Genomic DNA, 26,259 nt, shown 5'->3' on the forward strand with positions numbered 1-26,259 from the left:
AACCGTTTAGAAATGCTCCTTGAAGTGCCACATTGTTCCACTTGGAGTCCGCTGCCAACGTCCAGAACTCAATAGAGTACTCTGCCACACTGTTAGAACCCTGCCTCAAATTAAAAAGTATCTTGGAGGAATTACCCACATGGTCAGGATGGTCAAAAACAGTCTTCAATTTAGCAGAGAAATCAGCAAAAGTCCATCCAGTCAAAGTTTGATCTGAGCACACAGCCTCAGCCCAAACCAGAGCTTTCCCTCTTAACAGCCCCAGAACATAATGTACCTTAGATGAATCAGTAGAAAACGACAGTGGTCTCTGCCGAAAAATCAAGTCACACTGAAGCAAAAATCCCCGGCACTTGTCCAATTCTCCATTGAACGGTTCAGGCGACGTGACAGGGGGTTCCCGACGGAACGAAGCCTGCCTAGTGTCCGAGGAAACAACTTGGGGTGCATCAAACTGGGGGTCAGAGAGAGATGGAGAACTGATAACAGACAATTTAGAGACGTGTGTAGTTAACTGAGTCACCTGGTTCAGCAGTTGATGATTATCTTCCACAAGAGTCCGAATCAACTGGTCATGCTGTCCTAGCAACGTTCCTTGAGCCTGGATAGCTTGTTGGAAGCTGTCTTTGTTTGCCCCGTGCTGTTTCTCTGTTGGGTCCATGGCCAGATCGTTCTGTTAGGCTATGGTTCAACCCAGCACTCAGAGAAACAACACGACAAAGGGAGTGGAAGAAACAAAAATATTTAATCAAAGTTAAAATTGTCTTAGTCCAAAAACAACTGAAGTAAAGGAACAGAGTGAGCTAGTCGGCTCCGGAGGAAGGAGAGGCTGAGGCAGGCAGGCAGGCAGGCAGGCAGGCAGGCAGACCGACAGGCAGGAAGGCAGGCAGGTTGGGAGATATGTCCGAAACTAAAGACAAAACAAACGACAGGTTAAGGAGAGTGGAGAGCCAGGCTGAAGACAAAGACAAAATAACTTTACTGGTGAGCCAAGTTACCGCTCTGGTAAGAACAACGATCTGGCGCCGGTGGAGAGCCATGCCCAGGAATAAGTAGTGCAGGTTGATGAGAGAATAGGATGCAGCTGCGTAGGCAGGAATCACTGGAAACAACCCGCAGCTGCACAGGAGAGGCAGATCCTGAGCACGCCCCCTGATCCACTCCAGACACACCCACATAAAGGGGACAAACACACATACAGATACAACAGAAAAAGAGGGGACAAAACAAGGAGGAAGGGAAACAGAAAAGGGAGAGACAAGCTGCCCACATAACACACCCCCTCTCTCATTCCTCTGCATTTTCTCAATAGCCCAGAACTTTAGTTTATTGACTGTGTGTTGGTGCTGGATAAAGTGGACTGCTAGAGGCTAGTTCTCGTCCTAGCGTCTAATAGAGCGTTTGTGTTCTATGATCCGTGTTCTCCGTGTGCATGTTTTCTTCCCAATTTATAATTTGGAGCACGGGCACTGGATAGCGTAGATGATTCCTTTGGAATCGGAAGTAGTCTGGCTCTTCAGGGTGATGGGTTTGTTGGTTTTAGGATGGGGAAATTGTTTAAGTTTTTGTGATAATGTGCTACAGGAACAGTGTGCGCACACCTATAGGGAGTGGGAGGACATCGATAGTGTTTTGAGTGGGTGCGTCAGTTTTCTGTATATAATGCACCAGTTTGTCTCTGAGATTGGTGTTCCTTCTGACAAGGTTTAGCAGTAAAATTGTCATGTAGTTGCAGGATGCGCCAATGTCTGTGCAGGACTCTACGTATTTTGTTGGTAAACCATTTGTTATTGTTGTTAATTTTCTTAGGTTGTCTACTTAAATTTGCTGAAAGGTCAAATATACTGTTTAGGCTTTCTACTGTCAAGTTTACACCTCCACTATTGCAGTGAAATGTTTTGTCCCGGAAGTTCTCTAAAAGGGATTGAATTTGTTGTTGCCCAATAGTTTTTTGGTAGGTTTCTACACTACTTTCGTTCCATCTATAGCATTTCTCAATATTATGCAGTTTCTTTGGCTTTGATGCCTCATAATTGAGTATTGCTCTGTTCAAGTAGACCGTGATCTTGCTGTGATCTGATAGGGGTGTCAGTGGGCTGACTGTGAACGCACTGAGAGACTCTGGGTTGAGGTCAGTGATAAAGTAGTCTAGAGTACTACTGCCAAGAGATGAGCTATAGGTGTACCTACCATAGTAGTCCCCTTGAAGCCTACCATTGACTATGAACATACCCAATGTGCGACAGAGCTGCAGGAGTGGTGACCAGTTTTTGTTTGTTGTTTTGTCGTAGTTTTGTCTAGGGGGTCATGTTGGGGAGGGAATGTTGTCACCTCCAGGTAGGTGTTTGTCCCCCTGTGTGCTAAGAGTGTTAGGTTCTTGTCCCGTTCTGGCGTTTAGGTAACCACAGACTAGTACATGTCGCTGAGCCTGGAAGTGGTTGATCTCCCCCTCTAGGATGGAGAATCTGTCATTGTTAAAGTATGGGGATTCTGTTGGGGGGATATACAGTATTCAGACCCCTTCCCCTTTTCCACATTTTGTTTAGTTATAGCCTTGTTATAAAATGGATTCAATAAAAATCTTCCTTCATCAATCTACACACAATACCCCATAATGACAAAGTGAATACAGGTTTGTAGAAATTTTTGCAAATGTATTAAAAATTAAAAACAAATACCTTATTTACATACAGTTGAAGTCGGAAGTTTACAGACACTTAGGTTGGAGTCATTAAAACACGTTTTTCAACCACTCAACAAATTTCTTGTTGACAAACTATGGTTTTCGCAAGTTGGTTAGGACATCTACTTTGTGCATGACACAAGTAATTTTTCCAACAATTGTTTACAGACAGATTATTTCACTTATAATTCACTGTATCACAATTCCAGTGGGTCAGAAGTTTATTTAAACTAAGTTGACTGTGCCTTTAAACAGCTTGGAAAATTCCAGAAAATGATGTCATGGCTTTAGAAGCTTCTGATAGGCAAATTGACATAATTTGAGTCAATTGGAGGTGTACCTGTGGATGTATTTCAAGGCCTACCTTCAAACTCAGTGCCTCTTTGCTTGACATCATGGGAAAATCAAAAGAAATCAACTAAGACCTCAGAAAAAAAATTGTAGACCTCCACAAGTCTGGTTCATCCTTGGGAGCAATTTCCAAACGCCTGAAGGTACCACGTTAATCTGTACAAACAATAGTACGCAAGTATAAACACCATGGGACCACGCAGCCGTCATACCGCTCAGGATGGAGACGTGTTCTGTCTCCTAGAGATGAACGTACTTTGGTGCAAAAAGTGCAAATCAATCCCAGAACAACAGCAAAGGACAGTTGAAGTCGGAAGTTTACATACACCTTAACCAAGTACATTTAAACTCAGTTTTTCACAATTCCTGACACTTAATCCTAGTAAAAATTCCCTGTCTTAGGTCAGTTAGGATCACCACTTTATTTTAAGAACGTGAAATGTCAGAATAATAGTAAAGATAATTATTTATTTCAGAAGTTTTTTTCTTTTTTTTGTGTCTTTTTTTAATTAATTTTTTGGTAGATCAGCTTAATATTGCAGATAGATTGATGGAAGTTACAATGTAATTGTCTGCATCACTTCCAATCCCCCTTGTTTTATTTATTCATATATATATATATATATATATATATATATATATATACACACACACACACACACAGTGGGGGGAAAAAAAGTATTTAGTCAGCCACCAATTGCGCAAGTTCTCCCACTTAAAAAGATGAGAGAGGCCTGTAATTTTCATCATAGGTACACGTCAACTATGACAGACAAAATTAGAAAATAAAATCCAGAAAATCACATTGTAGGATTTTTAATGAATTTATTTGCAAATTATGGTGGAAAATAAGTATTTGGTCAATAACAAAAGTTTCTCAATACTTTGTTATATACCCTTTGTTGGCAATGACACAGGTCAAATGTTTTCTGTAAGACTTCACAAGGTTTTCACACACTGGTATTTTGGCCCATTCCTCCATGCATATCTCCTCTAGAGCAGTGGTGTTTTGGGGCTGTAGCTGGGCAACACAGACTTTCAACTCCCTCCAAAGATGTTCTATGGGGTTGAGATCTGGAGACTGGCTAGGCCACTCCAGGATCTTGAAATGCTTCTTACGAAGCCACTCCTTCGTTGCCCGGGCGGTGTGTTTGGGATCTATGTCATGCTGAAAGACCCAGCCACGTTTCATCTTCAATGCCCTTGCTGATGGAAGGAGGTTTTCACTCAAAATCTCATGATACATGGCCCCATTCATTCTTTCCTTTACACGGATCAGTCGTCCTGGTCCCTTTACAGAAAAACAGCCCCAAAGCATGATGTTTCCACCCCCATGCGTCACAGTAGGTATGGTGTTCTTTGGATGCAACTCAGCATTCTTTGTCCTCCAAACACGACGAGTTGAGTTTTTACCAAAAAGTTATATTTTGGTTTCATCTGACCATATGACATTCTCCCAATCCTCTTCTGGATCATCCAAATGCACTCTAGCAAATTTCAGACGGGCCTGGACATGTACTGGCTTAAGCAAGGGGACACGTCTTGCACTGCAGGATTTGAGTCCCTGGCGGCGTAGTGTGTTACTGATGGTAGGCTTTGTTACTTTGGTCCCAGCTCTCTGCAGGTCATTCACTAGGTCCCCCCGTGTGGTTCTGGGATTTTTGCTCACCGTTCTTGTGATCATTTTGACCCCACGGGGTGAGATCTTGCGTGGAGCCCCAGATCGAGGGAGATTATCAGTGGTCTTGTATGTCTTCCATTTCCTAATAATTGCTCCCACAGTTGATTTCTTCAAACCAAGCTGCTTACCTATTGCAGATTCAGTCTTCCCAGCCTGGTGCAGGTCTACAATTTTGTTTCTGGTGTCCTTTGACAGCTCTTTGGTCTTGGCCATAGTGGAGTTTGGAGTGTGACTGTTTGAGGTTGTGGACAGGTGTCTTTTATACTGATAACAAGTTCAAACAGGTGCCATTAATACAGGTAACGAGTGGAGGACAGAGGAGCCTCTTAAAGACGAAGTTACAGGTCTGTGAGAGCCAGAAATCTTGCTTGTTTGTAGGTGACCAAATACTTATTTTCCACCATAATTTGCAAATAAATTCATAAAAATCCTACAATGTGATTATCTGGATTTTTTTTCTTCTCAATTTGTCTGTCATAGTTGACGTGTACCTATGATGAAAATTACAGGCGTCTCTCATCTTTTCAAGTGGGAGAACTTGCACAATTGGTGGCTGACTAAATACTTTTTTTCCCCCACTGTACATACATACCATCCATTTTTGCGGTAAGGCTGCAATTATTTGGTTGTAATTTTGGGTAGAGCAGACTTTTCCATATGTTTTTGTTAGCTGCATTTGCGACAACTCCACCAGTCCTACTGATTATATAATTTACGAAGATTATACCTTTTTTAAGGTTTTTTGTCAATTAGTATATTTGAGTTTAACCACAATATTTGTTGCATAATTTGTTCTGTCGTTTCTGGAGGATTAAATTGAAATTGCAACCAACTTTCTATGGCTTGTTTTAGAAATAGTGATATTTGGGAGATGATTTCCTTTTCAAATAACTGAAAGTGAGTTGTTGTAATCTGAATAAAGGGAAAAAGGCCGTTCTTGAACATTGGTTGAGACAGTCTTACTAATTTGCTAGAGAACCAGTTCGGATTTAAGTATAACTTTTGAATGACTGAAGCTTTTAGTGATCGGTCTAATGCTTTAATATTTAATAATTTCTGTCCTCCGAATTCATATTCATTATATAAATAGGCCCGTTTTAATTTTGTCTGGCTTGCCGTTCCAAATAAAATGGAATATTTTTTTCTCATATAATTTAAAAAACAGTTCGCTAGGCGTAGGCAAGACCATAAGCAAATAGGTAAACTGGGATAATACTAAAGAGTTAATCAGGGTGATTTTTCCACAAATTGACAGGTATTTACCTTTCCATGGTAGCAAGATCTTATCTATTTTTGCTAACTTTCTATTAAAATGTATTGAAGTGAGATCATTTATTTCCTTTGGGATATGTGTTCAGAGTATATCCACATAACCATCAGACCATTTTATTGGTAAACTACATGGTAATGTAAAAATTGTATTTTTTAGTGATCCAATACGTAATATAGTACATTTGTCATAATTTGGTTGTAATCCAGAGAGGTTAGAACATGTATCTAGATCCTCTATGAGACTGTGGAGGGATTCTAGTTGTTGATTTAAAAGAAAACATGAATCATCAGCGTACAATGACACCTTTGTTTTTAAGCCCTGGATTTCTAATCCCCTGATATTATTAAAAAGAAAGGAGGACCAAGGCACTCTTCATAACACATCTGTGGTATCTTGAAGATAGGCTGGGAGTGACGTCAGAAAAGGCCTAATAAGTAATCAATGTACTTAGAGATGGGTTCTGTCAGACTTTCATTACCACTAATGACTGGCCTGCCTGGGGGATTTTCAAGATTTTTGTGTACTTTTGGAAGAAGGTAAAAAGAAGCCATATGCGGACTGCCATTGAAAAGAAATTCGAACTCATTGTCTGAAATGTAGCCATTCTCCTTAGCTTCTGTGAGGATCCCTTTCAATTCAGTTTTAGGTCCTCTGTAGGGTTGAAGGTAAGAGATTGGTAGAATTCTTCATTGTCTAATTGACGGTAGGCTTCTGTCACATATTTGTCTTTACCCCACACTACTGTAGCGCCACCTTTGTCTGCTTTTTTAACCACTATCCGTTCATTTTTGGACAATGATTCAACTGCATCCCTCTCTGTCTTAGAAAGGTTACGTCGTGTTTGGTTGGAGTCAATTTTACCCTTAAACAGATTCTCCACATCAAAATTCACCTTCTTGGCAAATGTATTTAGTGTGGCATTCTGGACGATGGGACAAAAGGTGGACTTGGGCTTAAAAGGTGTTTTTGAGAGAACAGAAACTGCCTGACCTGAGATACTGGTGTCTGTAGTTGGAGAGATGTTTTGCTTGTACCAGGCCTTCAGATGTAGATTCCTGTAGAAACGAAATAGGTCAATCTTTGTATTAAATTCATTAGTTGAGTATGTGGGGGCAAAGGACAGTCCTTTAGACAATACCCTTACGCAATCATCAGAAAGGGGTTTTCCATAAAGGTTGATCACAGCTTATATATTATTATTGGATCTGATTTTAATAGCTAACATCTCGATGGACACTATAAATAGATATGCCGATAGTGGACAACCTTGTTTCACTCCTCTTGACAGTTTAAAACTTTCTGGGAAATAGCCATTATTTACTATTTTACACCTAGGGTTACTATACATGATTTTGACCCATTTTATAAGAGATTCTCCAAAATTGAAATGCTCCAGGCATTTATATATAAACCCCAGTCGTACTTTATCAAATGCCTTTTCGAAGTCTGCTATGAATAGCAGGCATGGTTTCCCAGATTTTCCATAGTGTTCTATTGTTTCCAATACTTGCCTTATATTATCTCCAATGTATCTTCCATGTAAAAAAAACTGTCTGATTAGAATGAATAATATCCGACAATACCTTTTTAATTCTATGCACTATACATTTTGCTTGAATTTTTGCATCACAACACTGAAGTGTAAGGGGCCTCCAATTTTTTAAATGGACTGGATCTTTATATTTTCCACTTGTATCCTGTTTCAGTAATAATGAGATCGGACCTTCTTCTTGAGTGTCAGATAATCTACATAGGAGTTGTTAAAACATGCAAATAACGGTCCTCTTAGTATATCAAAAAAGGTTTGGTATACCTCGACTGGTATGCCATCCAACCCTGGAGTTTTCTCAGACCAAAGTCTTTAATTGCATCCAGAAGTTCCTCCTCTGTAATTTCACCTTCACATGAGTCTTTCTGTATGGCTGTTAATTTTACATTATCAATAGAAAATAATTCTCTACAATTAGCTTCAGTTAGAGGAGATGGAGGCGACTGAAAAGAAAACATATGCTTAAAGTACTTTGTTTCCTCCTTCAAAATGTAATTTGGTGAATCATGGGTGACTCCATCAATTGTAACCAGTTTCATTAAATTATTTTTGGTAGCGTTCCTATGTTGAAGATTAAAAAAGAATTTGGTGCATTTTTCCCCATATTCCATCCGGTTTGCTTTATTTTTATAATATATTACACTTGATCTTTCTTTTTGTTTTTCCTCTAATTTATTCTGAGCCGCTATGTTACAGTTTTTATTGCCATCTATCTGTTCTGTTAGACTTTCTATTTCCTTTGTTACTATAAACTCTTGACCTAAATTGATTTTGTTTTCGAGATGAGTACTGAATTGCATGTCCTCTAAAGGCACATTTAAAGGTGTCCCATACAATAAGGGGATTTGCTGTACCTATGTTATGTCGGAAAAAGTCAGTTATAAATTCCTTTGTCCTAGTTAATTTATTTTTATCATCCAATAGGCTTTCATAAAATTTCCAATATCCTCGCCCACGTGGAAATTCAGTAAGAGTAATGTATATGCCAATTATATGATGGTCCGACCGCATTCTGTCCCCTATCAACACTTTTTTTTTTACTTTTGGTGCCAACGAGAATGAGATAAGAAAGAAGTCAAGACGACTAGCTTAATTGAGTCTCCGCCATGTATATCTCACTAGATCAGGATATTTAAGCCTCCATATATCTACTAGTTGTAATGTATCCATGACATTCATGATTTCCTTAAGAGCATGTGGGTGATTGTTTGTGGTGTGATTTCCTTTACGGTCCATTGAGCTATTTAAAACAGTATTATAATCCCCCACCATAATAATATTGTCTTGAATTGCTTGCAGGGTTGATCATTTATTATATATATTGTCAAAGAAGTGTGGATCATCATTATTTGGTCCGTAAAGGTTAATGAGCCATATCTGTTTATGGTCCAATAACATATTTAAAATAATCCATCTACCTTGCGTATCTATTTGGATAATTTGCACATTCGGATCGAAATTACTATTAATTTATATCATCACCCCTTTTGAATTTCTTTGCCCATATTTCGTCCCCCCCATTCCTTTTTCCACGCAACTTCATCTAGAATTGTTGAATGAGTTTCCTGTAAACAATAGATATTATATTCCTTCTCTTTGAGCAATGTAAATATTGTTCTTCTTTTGTTATTATCAGCTAAGCCATTACAATTATAACTGGCTATACTTATTTCACCATACACCATAATGAGATACAAGTTTCAAGTCTATTTATCATTATATGCTTGTAAATTTACCAATAAAAAATACTGTAATGATTGAGTGTCCATATACAGTGGGGAGAACAAGTATTTGATACACTGCCGATTTTGCAGGTTTTCCTACTTACAAAGCATGTAGAGGTCTGTAATTTTTATCATAGGTACACTTCAACTGTGAGAGGCGAAATCTAAAACAAAAATCCAGAAAATCACATTGTATGATTTTTAAGTAATTAATTTGCATTTTATTGCATGACATAAGTATTTGATACATCAGAAAAGCAGAACTTAATGTTTGGTACAGAAACCTTTGTTTGCAATTACAGAGATCATACGTTTCCTGTAGGTCTTGACCAGGTTTGCACACACTGCAGCAGGGATTTTGGCCCACTCCTCCATACAGACCTTCTCCAGATCCTTCAGGTTTCGGTGCTGTCGCTGAGCAATACGGACTTTCAGCTCCCTCCAAAGATGTTCTATTGGGTTCAGGTGGACAGGTGTATTTTATACAGGTAACGAGTTCAAACAGGTGCAGTTAATACAGTTAATGAGTGGAGAACAGGAGGGCTTCTTAAAGAAAGGTAGGTGATCAAATACTTATGTCATGCAATAAAATGCAAATTACTTACTTAAAAATCATACAATGTGATTTTCTGGATTTTTGTTTTAGATTCCGTCTCTCACAGTTGAAGTGTACCTATGATACAAATTACAGACCTCTACATGCTTTGTAAGTAGGAAAACCTGCAAAATCGGCAGTGTATCAAATACTTGTTCTCCCCACTGTAGCTGTACCGTGATATTTGCAGTAGAGAGAATGATTTATTTCAGCTTTTATTTCTTTCATCACATTCCCAGTGGGTCAGAAGTTTATATACACTCAATTAGTATTTGGTAGCATTGCCTTTCAATTGTTAGACTTGGGTCAAAAGTTTCGGGTAGCCTTCCACAAGCTTCCCACAATAAGTTGGGTGAATTTTGGCCCATTCCTCCTGACAGAGCTGGTGTAACTGAGTCAGGTTTGTAGGCCTCCTTGCACATGCTTTTTCAATTCTGCCCACACATTTTCTATAGGATTGAGGTCAGGGCTTTGTAATGGCCACCCCAGTACCTTGACTTTGTTGTCCTTAAGCCATTTTGCCACAACTTTGGAAGAATGCTGGGGTCAGGCTACCCGAAACATTTGACCCAAGTTAAACAATTTAAAGGCAATGATACCAAATACTAATTGAGTGTATGTAAACTTCTGACCCACTGGGAATGTGATGAAATAAGTGAAAGCTGAAATAAATCATTCTCTCTACTATTATTCTGACATTTCACATTCTTAAAATAAAGTGGTGATCCTAACTGACCTAAGACAGGGAATTTTTACTAGGATTAAATGTCAGGAATTGTGAAAAACAGTTTAAATGTATTTGGCTAAGGTGTATATAAACTTCCGACTTCAACTGTAAGTATTCAGACCCTTTGCTATGAGACTCGAATTTTAGCTCAGGTGCATCCTGTTTCCATTGATCATCCTTGAGATGTTTCTACAACTTGATTGGAGTCCACCTGTGGTAAATTCAATTGATTGGACATGATTTGGAAAGGCACACACCTGTCTATATAAGGTCGCACTGTTGACAGCGCATGTCCACGAATTGTACGTAGAGCTCCGAGACAGGATTGTGTCGAGGCACAGATCTGGGGAAGGGTACCAAAAAATCTGCAGCATTGAAGGTCCCCAAGAACACAATGGCCTCCATCATTCTTAAATGGAAGAGGTTTGGAACCACCAAGACTCTTCCTAGAGCTGGCCGCACGGCCAAACTGAGCAATCGGGGGAGAAGGGCCTTGGTCAGGGATATAACCAAGAACCAGATGGTCACTCTGACAGAGCTCCAGAGTTCCTCTGTGGAGATGGAAGAACCTTCCAGAAGGACAAACATCTCTGCAGCACTCTACAAATCAGGCCTTTATGGTAGAGTGGCTAGATGGAAGCCACTCCTCAGTAAAATGTTTATGACAGCCCGCTTGGAGTTTGCCAAAAGGCACCTAAAGGACTCTGACCATGAGAAACAAGATTCTCTGGTCTGATGAAACCAAGATTGAACTCTTTGGCCTAAATGCCAAGTGTCACATCTGGAGGAAACCTGCACCATCCCTACGGTGAAGCATGGTGGTGGCAGCATCATGCTAAGGGGATGTTTTTCAGCTGCAGGGACTGGGAGACTAGTCAGGATCGAGGGAAAGATGTGCGGAGAAAAGTACAGAGAGATCCTTGATGAAAACCTGCTCCAGAGCACTCAGGACCTCAGACTGGGGTGAAGGTTCACCTTCCAACAGGACAATGACCCTAAGCACACAGCCAAGACTACGCAGGAGTGGCTTCGGGACAAGTCTCTGAATGTCCTTGAGTGGCCCAGCCAGAGCCCGGACTTGAACCCGATCTAACATCTCTGGAGAGACCTAAAAATAGTTGTGCAGCGACGCTCCCCATCCCACCTGACAGAGCTTGAGAGGATCTGCAGAAAATAATGGGAGAAACCCCCCAAATACAGGTGTGCCAAGCTTGTAGCGTCATACCCAAGAAGACTTGAGGCTGTAATCGCTGCCAAAGGTGCTTCAACAATGCGCTGAGTAAAGGGTATTTTCATGGTAGCAGGGTGGAGGTGACCACTCGTGTATTAGGGTAAGTGGAAGAAGCTTTTTCGATCATTCTCTTGAGTGCTGTGTTCACCCTGTCCTGCTGGTCCCTCAGATTGTTTGTGCCCGTTTGAATTATGATGTGGCTGGGGGACCCTAGTCTGACCTCTGACAGCAGTTCCAGGGCACGCCTAGTGTTTGGGCACCAGAGTTTAGCCACTTTGTGTTTGGGAAGAAGTTTATTCTCTTGAATGTATTTCCCATTTGAGTCAATAAGGAGCACGGGGGGGTTTTAGGAGGGCAATCAGGGTAGTTGACATGGGGGCTGTTAAGAGGGGGTGGTGACCTCCCGAGTGGCGCAGTGGTCTAAGGCACTGCATCGCAGTGCTAGCTGTGCCACTAGAGATCCTGGTTCGAATCCAGGCTCTGTCGTAGCCGGCCGCGACCGGGAGACCCATGGGACGGCGCACAATTGACCCAGCGTCGTCCAGGGTAGGGGAGGGAATGGCCGGCAGGGATGTAGCTCAGTTGGTAGAGCATGGTGTTTGCAACGCCAGGGTTGTGGGTTCGATTCCCACGGGGTGTCAGTATGAAAAAATAAAATAAAATAATGTATGCACTCACTAACTGTAAGTCGCTCTCGATAAGAGCGTCTGCTAAATGACTAAAATGTAAATGTACAAATGTGGTTGTGGTCCGGGTCTGAAGTGGGCTGTTCTGCTGGCTTCTTTGGGGGAGTGTCTTGCTCTCTGTCGCGTCTCAGCGTTCTCACCTCTGTGTGTTCCTCTCCCTCCATCTTCAGTGCTGTTAGCTGTACCATGTGTTCCTCTCTCTTGCTTGAATTCTCTCACCTCAGTATGGCGTGCAGCCAGCTCTCTGAGACAGCCGTCTATCTCCCCCTTCAGCCCTCTGGGTCTTGTTGGGGGGGAGTGTTGTGCTGGTCTGTTTTGTTTGGTCTGTGCTCCACCATCTCTCTCTCCAGCTCTGTGAATGTATCCTCAACAATGGAGGAACAGCGCAGTTGTGGGACCTGGGTCTGCTCAGTGCTGGGGGGTGACATTCCTCTTGGGGCTGCTCGTCTGCAGGGCAGTTTGAGGAGTAGGTGTGATCAGACTCAGGATGGGGGAGTCGTCACCAAAAGAGAGCATCCTGCTGTGCTCTCTCTTTGATACTGTAAAAGTCCTGCTGAAACTGTTCGAGGTTGCCCTGTACCACCACTGTTCCAGACTTGTACACGTTGACAGAGATTTTTTCAGTTTCATGGTCCTCAATGTCTAGTGTTCTGAGTTTCCACCCTGGGGCTGCCATTGTTGGGTTCACGGGCTTTCACACCTCTCACGTCGCACCTCGGTGCTAATTGAAGTTTCAGCTGGGACATCTATCCTGTCCTAAGAAGCTTGGTAGCTTGGTAGCTTAGTAGCCTTATTGACTTAAAAACCTATTAAATGTAAAGGCCCCATATTAGATTATTTTTTATTCAATTCAGTCTGGTATGAGAATGGTAGCCCCTATCTGCAAAAGCAGGGTGTCTGCGGAAAGCTGAGTATCTTGGCTATTGATCGGTGCCTTCAAATCTTTGGTGTGACTTACTACCATATATGGGCATACGAATTTATAAGGGCATGCCGAGCCGATTACCTCATTTTAAGATGGCTGCTACCTACATTCCGGTTAGCGTTGTGTATTTATATAACACAAGTACCTAGAGATGATTATTTTACTTTTTGGCTTCAGACAACATTACTCACTCCGTTTTGGGTTGGATGGTATTTCCAGGTTTCTGCTGTGTTTCTTCTGCAGGTTTTGGTTTGCCAGAAGTTTTTTCTGGATAGTCCTTGGTAGTAATAATCCTTCCAGGTAATTTTGTCCAAAATAAAGGTTTTAGATTTGGAATTTTGATTTGGAGTGAAGGTTTTGATGTAAAGGGTAGAATCCCTTTATAAGTAATTGTGGAAAAAATCAAATGTATCTAAGTTTTTCCAACTCTAATTCTTTGCACTGAGAGAACAAGGCCTAATCCCCTCTTTGTTCAAGAGACACTCACTTTGCGTTAAGCACGTTAACCGAAAGGTCGCTGGTTCGAATCCCCGAGCCAACTAGGTGAAAAATCTGTCTGTGCCCTTGAGCGAGGCACTTAACCCTAATTGCTCCTGTAAGTCGCTCTGGATAAGAACGTCTACTAAGTGACTAAAATGTAATATAAAGGGAGGATTCCATTTGGTTCTGTGAATGCCTAGAGAATTGAACTGGAGTGGTGGCAGTGTGGCAGCTGCTAATTGTGTTAGCCTGACAAGGGGCTGCTGGGTATTTAAGCAGGATTTCCAGTAGAAGGTAATTAAGGTCCTGTTATTTAATCACGGTCTTGCAGAAAGGTGTGGAGGGTAAAGGAAGGCTCTCTCATTGTCAGAGGCTGATGACAAATCTTACACCCTTCCATCCCTTTGTCACAGTGTTCTGTCTTACTCCACTAGAGGGCAGTGGTAACACATAAGCCCACCAGGGCCCTCTGTCTCTGGGTTACATCAAGGTGTTACACATCACATGCCACAGCCAAGGATAACTCTTACTTCCTATTGACAGACAGCAGATATGTTAAGCATCCATACAGTGCTCTGAAGCAGTCACATATAGCAACAGTTTAAAACCAGACATGTAGGTTGACTTAGCTTAGTAGTACACTTCAATCTCTTGTTTTGTTCACAAAGGCTCCATCGGTTATCCAAGGGTCTGCTTTAAATGAGTCAGGCCTTAGTTTCCTCCCTCCCTTTTCAGCTTCAGTTGTTGCTCCATACACTACCATCTGTTTTCCACTGGCTGTTTGCACATTGCTGTCTCCTGAATTGAGCAGTTCATTCATGGCAGGTGTGGAGTCTCTGGATGATATCATTTGAATAAACATGACACCGATGTGCTCTGTGACCATCTGTCTGTGGACTGCCTGATATTTCCAATGCGTCTGAAAGCACCAAGTGCCAATGCAAATATTCTGTTTGTTATGCTGCCATTGTCAATCAGCTTTAATAAAGCCATGCATAATGATATCAGAGGTGCTTTCAATTTGATTAATAATAATAATAATATGCCAATTAGTAGACACTTTTATCCAAAACGACTTACAGTCATGTGTGCATACATTTTTACGTATGGGTGGTCCCGGGGATTGAACCCACTACCCTGGCGTTACAAGCGCCATGCTCTACCAATTGAGCTACAGAGGACCATTAAGGACCATTAAGTCACCATGGGGCCACTGTGAACTACACTGAGTGTACAAAACATTAAGAACACCTGCTCTTTCCATGACAGACTGACCAGGTGAATCCAGGAGAAAGTTATGATCCCTTATTGATTTCACTTGTTAAATCCACTTAATTCAGTGTAGATGAAGGGGAGGAGACAGGTTAAAGAAGGATTCTTAAGCGTTGAGACATGGATTGTGTATGTGTGCCATTCAGAGGGTGAATGGGCAAGACAAAATATTTAACTGCCTTTGAACAGGGTATGGTAGTAGGTGCCAGGGGCACCGGTTTGTGTCAAGAACTGCAACGCTGCTTTGTTTTTCACGCTCAACACGTGTGTATCAAGAATGGTCCACCACCCAAGGGACATCCAGTCAACTTGACACAACTGTTGGAAGCATTGGAGTCAACATGGGTCAGCATTCCTGTGGAACGCTTTCGACACCTTGTAGTCCATGCCCCGACGAATTGAGGCTGTTCTGAGGGCAAAAGGGGGTGCAACTCAATATTAGGAAAGTGTTCTTAATGTTTTGTACACTGTGTATATGAGACACTTGGCCCCACCTTATGAAGACTAAGGTCAAAAGGTTGACTTCTATGTTTTTATACTGATAAAAGTGCATTCCTAACTTGGAACTTTGAAGCAAATCAGATATATTACCTAAAGATGGTTATCAACACTTGTAATCGATCCGTTGCCTTTACCCCCAAGGCACTTGTCGTCTGGAAGTAGGCCTACTGGATATTTGAAATAAATATGGCAAAATGCTACATTTACAGTTTATTTTCTAACTTGTCTCTGACATTGTGTTTCCTGGCCTGTCCTCAGGGTCCTGCGTCAGATGGAGGAGGATGGCCTGCCTGTGGACGAGCTGTTCAGTCACTGTGTGTTCAGGCAGGATGAGAGGGACATGGTGCTCAGGGCCATCCACACCGTGCAACCAGACTTCCAGCCCAGCATCAACACTATCCTGCAAACCTGCTCCTCACCACTAGTCAAAGACTTCTACACAGAGGTAGGACACAAGTCAACCCATGAGTAGAGTAGAGTAGACACCTCAACCCATGAGTAGAGTAGAGTAGACACCTCAACCCATGAGTAGAGTAGACACCTCAACCCATGAGTAGAGTAGACACCTCAACCCATGAGTAGAGTAGACACCTCAACCCATGAGTGGAGTAGACACCTCAACCCATGAGTAGAGTAGACACCTCAACCCATGAGTAGAGTAGACACCTCAACCCATGAGTAGAGTAGACACCTCAACCCATGAGTAGAGTAGACACCTCATCCCACGAGTAGAGTCGACTAGAATAGAGTCAAATAGAATAATTATCACATCTATAGTAAGTAGATATGACATAGAATAGAACACTACTTCCATTGTTGGAGACAGAAATGTCTCTTTGGCCTCCTTCCTTGCGTCTTCTCAGTCCATGCCTGGAGGGCTCTCTGAAAGCAGTGGTTGGACTACGTCATGTTTTTATGTCCTATAACAAGCTCTATGAAATCATGGTGCATTAGCTGCATGTATTTTTGAACATACAGAGTACACTTCTTTTTAGACCTCATGTTGTTGTCCTACATACAGTCTGTTGGTAGAGCAAAGGAAAACAATATTCGGGAACAGAGAAAGCTTGATGAATTTATTGATGATGACATCATCATAGAAAAACAACAACTGACAAAGTAGGGTTCAAGGAGTAGTGATGAAGTGGGTGTTAAATAAGTGCTTAGTTGGGCTGACTGTGTAGAGTTGGAGCAGGAGTGTGAATGAGGAATGTGCCTGCCAGGAGACCCTAGCACTAGCAGCATGACTATGAATGATATGATTGTCACTCCTCCTTTCAGACAGGTGTCATGGTATCCATTTTTAGACGTGGTGGCAAAACGCTGCTCTCTATCTGGAGGTGCTGCTTTGCTCTGCTTCCTCATGTGATTCATTTCCAGCCTTTTTACAGTACAGGGTTGTATTTTTAGCAGTGCTTGCACTACGTTCATTCTCTTATTTTTAGTGTTGGGAGAAAAATTGGTATAGTTACATATCGGGATATTATTTTTGATGATCTATCGTATCGTTTTGACAATATCGCAATATTATTTTTGCACTAGTTGGCTGTACCTGCACCAAAACTCCAGTATTTTCCTTCATAGCTTGTTCTCCATTATCTTTTTTAGTAGGCAGCCAATTTGCTTTCAGTACTTCTATTTCCATGACTGATCAAAACGTTTTATCTTGGCTCCCTCTTTTTTGGAACATTGAATCGCAATAAAATCACAGTATCGAATCGCAATACATATCCTATCGGCACCAGAGTATCGAGATAATATCGTATCGTGAGGTCCCTGGCAATTCCCAACCCGACTTATTTGTCAGGCTGACATTTTGCAGGGTGCCATGCCAGTAATGATATGCCTGGCTCTCTTCCTGTTAGGTCTGTGACTGTCTTGGAATTTGAGGTTAGGTAATTTGCCAGGCCAATGCACATGGTCACCAACATAACTGTGGATTTTCTCTGCAACTTCACTATTACCATTACACTTAGTTATTATCAGGAGCATTTCATTATTATTATTCAAGTTATTACCTCTAAATATTAGTCTAGTATACAGATTAAGAATTGGAGAGGATTGTAACATTTTCGTATTGACACAATGTAAAGCATAGGCTATCAGACTCAAAAGAAACGTGGAATTTCACTATTGAATTACACTTTCTGGTTTTTCCATTTCTTTCCTTTTTCCTTTATTTTTCGTATGTGTCCAATTTGTTTAAATGTATGTTACAATTTGTCTCAGGCCTATAAGGCCCTATGTAAAAAGGGGACTTGACAATTCTTTGTACACTTGTTTACATGGATATGCTTCTTAATAGAACCTACAGTGGGGAAAAAAAGTATTTAGTCAGCCACCAATTGTGCAAGTTCTCCCACTTAAAAAGATGAGAGAGGCCTGCAATTTTCATCATAGGTACACGTCAACTATGACAGACAAATTGAGAAAAAATAATCCAGAAAATCACATTGTAGGATTTTTAATGAATTTATTTGCAAATTATGGTGGAAAATAAGTATTTGGTCACCTACAAACAAGCAAGATTTCTGGCTCTCACAGACCTGTAACTTCTTCTTTAAGAGGCTCCTCTGTCCTCCACTTGTTACCTGTATTAATGGCACCTGTTTGAACTTGTTATCAGTATAAAAGACACCTGTCCACAACCTCAAACAGTCACACTCCAAACTCCACTATGGCCAAGACCAAAGAGCTGTCAAAGGACACCAGAAATAAAATTGTAGAAGACTGAATCTGCAATAGGTAAGCAGCTTGGTTTGAAGAAATCAACTGTGGGAGCAATTATTAGGAAATGGAAGACATACAAGACCACTGATAATCTCCCTCGATCTGGGGCTCCACGCAAGATCTCACCCCGTGGGGTCAAAATGATCACAAGAACGGTGAGCAAAAATCCCAGAACCACACGGGGGGGACCTAGTGAATGACCTGCAGAGAGCTGGGACCAAAGTAACAAAGCCTACCATCAGTAACACACTACGCCGCCAGGGACTCAAATCCTGCAGTTGCCAGACGTGTCCCCCTGCTTAAGCCAGTACATGTCCAGGCCCGTCTGAAGTTTGCTAGAGTTCATTTGGATGATCCAGAAGAGGATTGGGAGAATGTCATATGGTCAGATAAACCAAAATAGAACTTTTTGGTAAAAACTCAACTCGTCGTGTTTGGAGGACAAAGAATGCTGAGTTGCATCCAAAGAATACCATACCTACTGTGAAGCATGGGGGTGGAAACATCATGCCTTTGGGGTTGTTTTTCTGCAAAGGGACCAGGACGACTGATCCGTGTAAAGGAAAGAATGAATGGGGCCATGTATCGTGAGATTTTGAGTGAAAACCTCCTTCCATCAGCAAGGGCATTGAAGATGAAACGTGGCTGGGTCTTTCAGCATGACAATGATCCCAAACACACCGCCCGGGCAACGAGGAGTGGCTTCGTAAGAAGCATTTCAAGGTCCTGGAGTGGCCTAGCCAGTCTCCAGATCTCAACCCCATAGAAAATCTTTGGAGGGAGTTGAAAGTCCGTGTTGCCCAGCGACAGCCCCAAAACATCACTGCTCTAGAGGAGATCTGCATGGAGGAATGGGCCAAAATACCAGCAACAGTGTGTGAAAACCTTGTGAAGACTTACAGAAAATGTTTGACCTGTGTCATTGCCAACAAAGGGTATACAGTGATCCGTCGCCACTTCGCGGTTCACTTATCGCGATTGCGGATGTCGCGATTCTTTTCATAATGCATTTTTTTTTTTGGTGCATTGTGCTCTGCATTCTGATTCGCTAAAAACTACTCCCTTCCTTCCTTGTATCAAAACATGCTACGAATTGTGCTATCATTTTGTCGTCTCGTGCAGTTATGTGTACGTGCATAAAACAGCTTGGCAAATTTACATTAAGTTGGCCAAATTATCTTGTAATTTCGAACATCTCCTAATGAAATGGGACCCTTTGATGAGCCGTTCGTTACAGTTCTCCAACGTAATCGATGGTGGCATGTCGGTGTACAAGGATCTTTTTGCAAAGAAGAAAAAGGAGCGACAACAGCTGCCTATCACTATGTTCTTCTCCCGAACAAACACACCTGCACCGCGGGCTGCAGAAGAAGAGAACACTGCAGAGCGCAGTCAGGATGCAGCGGCCCAGTCTGAAGAGCAGTGAAACGGCCTACACGTGAGTCACTGTATTTGTATACATGTAATAGTTGCTAATTGTAAAAAAAAAAAAGTTTTCTATTTCGCGGATTTCACTTATCGCGGGTCATTTTCGGAACGTAACCCCCGCGATAAACGAGGGATTACTGTATAACAAAGTATTGAGAAACTTTTGTTATTGACCAAATACTTATTTTCCACCATAATTTGCAAATAAATTCATTAAAAATCCTACAATGTGATTTTCTGGATTTTTTTTCTTCTCATTTTGTCTGTCATAGTTGACGTGTACCTATGATGAAAATTACAGGCCTCTCTCATCTTTTTAAGTGGGAGAACTTGCACAATTGGTGGCTGACTAAATACTTTTTTTCCCCACTGTATTTGAAACAAACCATTACACGTTATTATCATGGCATTTAATTATTATTCAGGTTATTACTTATAAATATTAATCTATTTATTAAGAAATGCCAGGTTGGAGAGGAGCTATCACATTTTTCGTATTGACACAACATTCGCGCATGACGGAGTCAAAATAAAGATATGCCTATCTTGTCCTTGTCTGTTGGCTTTAATGCAAAAAATTACAAATTATACGGATCCTATTTTGACGCACAAATCCATTCACATGAAGTCCGATGGTTTCTTCAAAATTTCCTGAAATATACACATAACGTCACAAACCCTGCTGCTGTGGTCATTCAATGGCAGTGGCATTGGCATATGTTCTTTAAAGAGAGGACGCCGTAATGAGAAATAATGTAGCCTAAGTGACTGAAAATTGGCATTTTACAAGATTAAATCATGACAGGAATGTTTGATTCTTACTAAAGAGATGGCGTCCAGACAGGCTACTTTAGAAAACTTTCTGAATGGACATATAGGCCTATAGACAGAATCAGCAAACGCACACACACACACCCCCCATAAAAGGACCCGTCAATCAAAGCAACCAGCGTATGTCAGACACAAGCAAATATTTATCCTTTCCTTAAAACGTATTTAAAAAGCTAGGCCTACCTTAGGCTTTCCTAAAGTAGGCTATAAGATAATGAATTGACAAGGGAAGTCTAAAGGGGAGAGAGACAGCGATGCGATAGTATGAAATTGACAATCATTAAAATAGAAACAAATGCACGTAAGATTTCCATAGCCTATTTATCAGCGTTGATTGGTCTATAAATTAAGAAAATATTCTGTATCAAATTATACCATGCCAGGTTGGAGAGGACTGGCCCATTGTCCATTTGACACAACAGTAGTGCATTATAGGCCTCAGAGCCAGAACAATCTTGTATACTGCTGTTGAATAATTAATGAATAGTCAGACACATCCATCCTTTTTTAAAAGAAGACTGATGTTATACAAAAATAAAAATGTTTTTCCCAAAATTAATTTATTTTCATGATGGTCTTCATCCATAACTGTCAGTTACATGGGTATTCAATTACTGTCACAGCCCTACTTCCTGTGTAACTAAGGGGGCTGGGTGGGGTGTACCAGGAGAGCATATGATCTATCATATCTTGGAAAGGTCAACAGAACACTGTGCAGCTGACTACATGTAAAACAGGCCAAACGACATAGGCGATACGTACCAAATGGCACCCTATTAACTTTATAGTGCACTACTTTTGACCAGGGCCTTGGGGCTCTGGTCAAAAGTAGTGCACTATATAGGGAATAAGCTGCGGTGCCATTGCAAACCCACCCGAGATCTGCAACATTTACAATCTGCTACTGCTTTCATAATTGAGGACTGGATGAGAGAGTTGTTGTTGTTTACTCAGTGCCAAGGTTTCATAACACCGTCTCATGAGAAGTCTCAATTACTGTCGGCAAAAGCTCATTAAAATATAATTTGCGTAATGTACTATTTGGAAAATGTATGAAGTTGTAGGAAATGCAGTTTGATCTACTATTTAGACATTGTCATTGGAGATTTTGTTATTTTTTTCTTAATTGCCCTCACCCCCTTTTGATTAGATCAGTCGGGATTTATATGTATGCAATGTGTTTCTATACTTATAAAGCACACAGCCATCTTTGAGTGGTCATTCATTTTGGAGCCCTCTCCCGCCCTGGGCTATGGCTTAGCTGACAGTTATGTCTTTGCCAGGGGCCCTAGAAAACAGAGAGCGTGAGGAGAAGAAGAAGGAAAGGGAGAGAGGCGTGGTAGTTGTCCCATTCTGGCCCATGCTGATAGCCGGGCATCGCATGGCACTGCTCCCTCTCTGGACAATCTCAAAGCCCCTGGGCAGCAACAAGCATCTGACTCACTTCTCCACACGCAAACAACGATGCACATGAACAAATGCTTATTATTCAGTCCCCTCTCATGGCCCAGCATGAACTGCCGTAGACACACTGAAACACAATGTCTGAGACCTACACAGAGATGCGTCCAAATACGTCAGTGTATATACTGTCGTTTCTCAGCAGCAAAGCTTGGTCTTAAAAAAAAGATTAAGAGCCCATCCACTCCATAGAGAAGGTAGTATTATGCCATGCTGTAGTGCAGTAGAGCCAATACCCAAGTGATGTATCTCCCAGGTAACCTTTGTTTTGGCTGCTGTCCAATAGCGTGCAGTCTCCTCTCCTTTTGAGGACAGATTTAGTGTTTGTCTCCTGGGTTAATAATGCACCACACTGTACCACATCAACACCTATTGAATGTGTTTACTGATAATACCCAGGTGTCCTTGCACAGGCTACTGACGCCCTCTTTCAATAATAAATGACAACATGTAAAAGCACACCTCTCAGTATGTAGGCCTACTCCGTACCCTTCCTGCTGGACCACTTGGCCAGCTCTGTATTTATATAGTCAGTGTATATGCGCTGTCCCTTTCTATGGGTTTTTAATTGGGTGGCTGCCAGACCTTTTTGGTGCTGGTTAAGCTTAAAGCAGCAGCACATAATGATATAAGCATATTTATTTTTTAATTAGCCACAGGGAGGGTGATAGGATGAAAGTTAATTTGCATATCTACTGGCCGTTAATTAAGGCTTTGTGAGTTTGGTTTGCATTAGTTTGTGCCCTCGTTTCATCCTTATTTGTCTCTGTCAGGTGACTGCAGTGCCTTCACTCCAAGCACTACACACACCCGCCCTGTTGAGCCAGTAAGCAAAAGGTTGCTGGTTGGAATCCCAGAGCCGACAAGGTGAAAAATCTGTTTGTGCCATTGAGCAAGGCACTTCATCATAATTGCTCCAGGGTCACCGTTGAATGGCAGACCCTGGCTGTGACCCCGCTCTCTGAGGGTGTCTCAGGGAGAGTGGGATATGCAAAAAACACATTTCCAATTCACACACGTGTATTAATAGCCACTTGTACATGTGTGAAGAAGGACAAATATAAGCACACACTACACACACAGAGAACTACACTGACTTTAAATGTTACCATCCAATTCTAGATGTAAACATGTGAATATCCATACTCCTATGTAAAGACATATCATTCGATTTCTCTGAAATGAATTGCCAATCGGTCAAGGTACCAGCCCACAGTAATACAATTTGATGGAGCACACAGGACATGACTATACCTTTTAACACTGAGCATAATAAGCCATTTGTTTTGCTTTATAGTCTTGTGGTGCTGAGCGTCTAGTGATTAAGGCTGGGTAAGGCTCTGTGTGTTGGAAGCAGACTGAGCTCTGTCTGCTTCTCCCTCTATCAGCTCAGCACCCTGACCTGACAGAACCCTCCCCATCACCACACTCCCTCATTATTCAGCACACACACCCTGTCTTTGGCCAGGATTGTACACACACACACAGCGTGGACACACTCCCACGCACACATTCCAAAATGTATCAAAGCTATGTGTGTATTCTCCACGAGGAAACATTGATTTACCAGAATGTATCTACTATTGAGTCTAATAATAGACATTAGGTTTAATGTAGGCTCCCTTCCAGTGTGTGTCTCCTGTGATGCAAGGTAGTAGTCTCTCCCTAGAGATCCCAGTCTGTTTATGACCCTCTTTTCTGTCTGTGTGTGTTTCAGAGGGTGGATGCTAAATACCCCAAGATGGCCTTCAGCCTGGACGAGCTGCGGGAGAGGTTCAGCCGTCAGCTGAGCATGGAGCAGGCCAGCACCATCACCATTCATTCTGTGGAGGCCATGAAGCCTGTCACCCCACACATGGCCAAGATGGTAAACAAACTGACCACCTACAGCTGGAGTTACACTGAAATATGCTACTATAGTAATACAGTATGGAATAGTAACACTGAAATACACTATAGTAATACAGTATGGAATAGTAACACACTGAAATACACTATAGTAATACAGTATGGAATAGTAACACACTGAAATACACTATAGTAATACAGTATGGAATAGTAACACACTGAAATACACTATAGTAATACAGTATGGAATAGTAACACACTGAAATACACTATAGTAATACAATATGGAATAGTAACACACTGAAATACACTATAGTAATACAGTATGGAATAGTAACACACTGAAATACACTATAGTAATACAGTATGGAATAGTAACACACTGAAATACACTATAGTAATACAGTATGGAATAGTAACACACTGAAATACACTATAGTAATACAGTATGGAATAGTAACACACTGAAATACACTATAGTAATACAGTATGGAATAGTAACACACTGAAATACACTATAGTAATACAGTATGGAATAGTAACACACTGAAATACACTATAGTAATACAATATGGAATAGTAACACACTGAAATACACTATAGTAATACAGTATGGAATAGTAACACACTGAAATACACTATAGTAATACAGTATGGAATAGTAACACACTGAAATACACTATAGTAATACACCGTAGTGATGCACTGAAACACAACCATGGTTTATTTCTTATTTAATATAGGATCTCAAATCACTTTACATTGTTTGGGGGACATTGTATTTAATCCATTGCCAATGACTAGTACTGAGCAATTAACCGAATGTCTGTTATTTTTCTGTGAGCTCAATGCACACATCGCACAGATTCTATAGAGATAAATCAGGTCCTGAACTGTGCGATGTAGTAGGGAGTTGTAGTTTCCAACAGGCCAATATTCTAAAAATAGTTTTGCGCATAAAACGCGGTAATTAACTACAATCGCCATAATCCATTTTGCATCTACTTGTCCAGTCTGTGTTTCTTTTACGCTTCCTGCTACAGAAGAGAGAAGAATGCACGATCGTGAGGTGATTATAGAGAGCAGCTGTAGCTTCGCGAGGTATCTACCCTAAAATACATGATCTAAGTGATTGATAGTTGGTATTCAGCAGTCATAAAAGTATGCCTTATTTACTTTGAAGAACTACAAAATAGTGATTTTGTCAGACAGAATAGGCAGCAGCTCTATAGAGATGAGATGATGACTTGGAATGAAATAATAAATATACACAACAACTGAAATATTTTATTAAAGTAATGTGAATAAATTATGCTTAGTAAGTGATAAGCAGTAATGGACAGTCACTACCATTATGGGACTTTTATTAATTGTTTTATTCTGTGTTACAGCATTCATGTATTTATTTTTTTATAAACCCTTCTTTTCTTTTTTTCGAAACCAAACCAACCTCAAAAAACCCTAATCGCTCAGCACTACCAATGACAAAATCATATATTTTCATGATGTAGATTTTTTTATGTTCAGTCAGTGTCAACTGTGAGAAAAGTTTATGTCCAGACTTTAGTGAAAACTTTGAACATTATACATTGAGGCCACCAGACATCAGTTATATTATTCCTGCGATGTGTCCCTCTCCCCATATCTCAGTGGTCTGGGGCCAGGCATTGGCATTTACAGTTTAAACTCTCCCTGCATTTCCAGGCAATGTTTCAGACTGGGAGCGGGAGGACGAGGGTCCCTGGTGGTCCTGCAACATTTACAGCAGGCAAAGCAGAATGATAATATATTGTAATGGGGCTCTCCTGGGGAGGGAGCTGAATCACCTTTACAGGCCAGGCCAGCCTATCTGCTCGGTGTCAGCTGGGCTCTCTCCTCCTGGCATGGATGGGGAATATGACAGTCCCCTGGATGGAGGGCTGACCTGGTTTTACAACCTGACTGGAGACTTCTGTTCTGTTCTCTCACCATCTCTGAATCTGAACACATACAGATTCACCAAATATATTGGCACGTTTGCATTATTCACTATTTATTTCTCAAATAAGTTGAAATTGAAAAACCTTGTGTTCACACGTGTATTTGTTTGATTTACAACTGCACAGAACCCCAAAAATGTAATTTATCTCATCTGTGGTAAGTTGGAGGTGCCTACAGGGTAAAAATAGCCATTCAATCCGTTTTTCAAAGAGAAAACATAATATTCTGCTTCATTGACCTCCATTGAAAGAGTGCAAGAGTGGGCCTCCCGAGCGGCGCAGCGGTCTAAGGCACTGCATCACA

At 41.2% G+C, this 26,259-nt stretch overlaps 1 protein-coding gene across 1 annotated transcript in view; it reads left to right on the forward strand.

The window, feature by feature from the left end:
• Positions 1 to 26,259, forward strand: part of LOC121533550 (DNA-directed RNA polymerase, mitochondrial) — a 106,799-nt gene that overhangs the window by 19,700 nt on the left and 60,840 nt on the right. The window contains exons 5-6 of the mRNA XM_041839596.2: positions 15,937 to 16,123; positions 23,846 to 23,995. Of these exons, the coding sequence (XP_041695530.1) occupies positions 15,937 to 16,123; positions 23,846 to 23,995 (337 nt within the window). The remainder of the gene's footprint in view (positions 1 to 15,936; positions 16,124 to 23,845; positions 23,996 to 26,259) is intronic.

This window comes from Coregonus clupeaformis, chromosome 20, assembly GCF_020615455.1.
Source record: "Coregonus clupeaformis isolate EN_2021a chromosome 20, ASM2061545v1, whole genome shotgun sequence".
Taxonomy (NCBI): domain Eukaryota; kingdom Metazoa; phylum Chordata; class Actinopteri; order Salmoniformes; family Salmonidae; genus Coregonus; species Coregonus clupeaformis.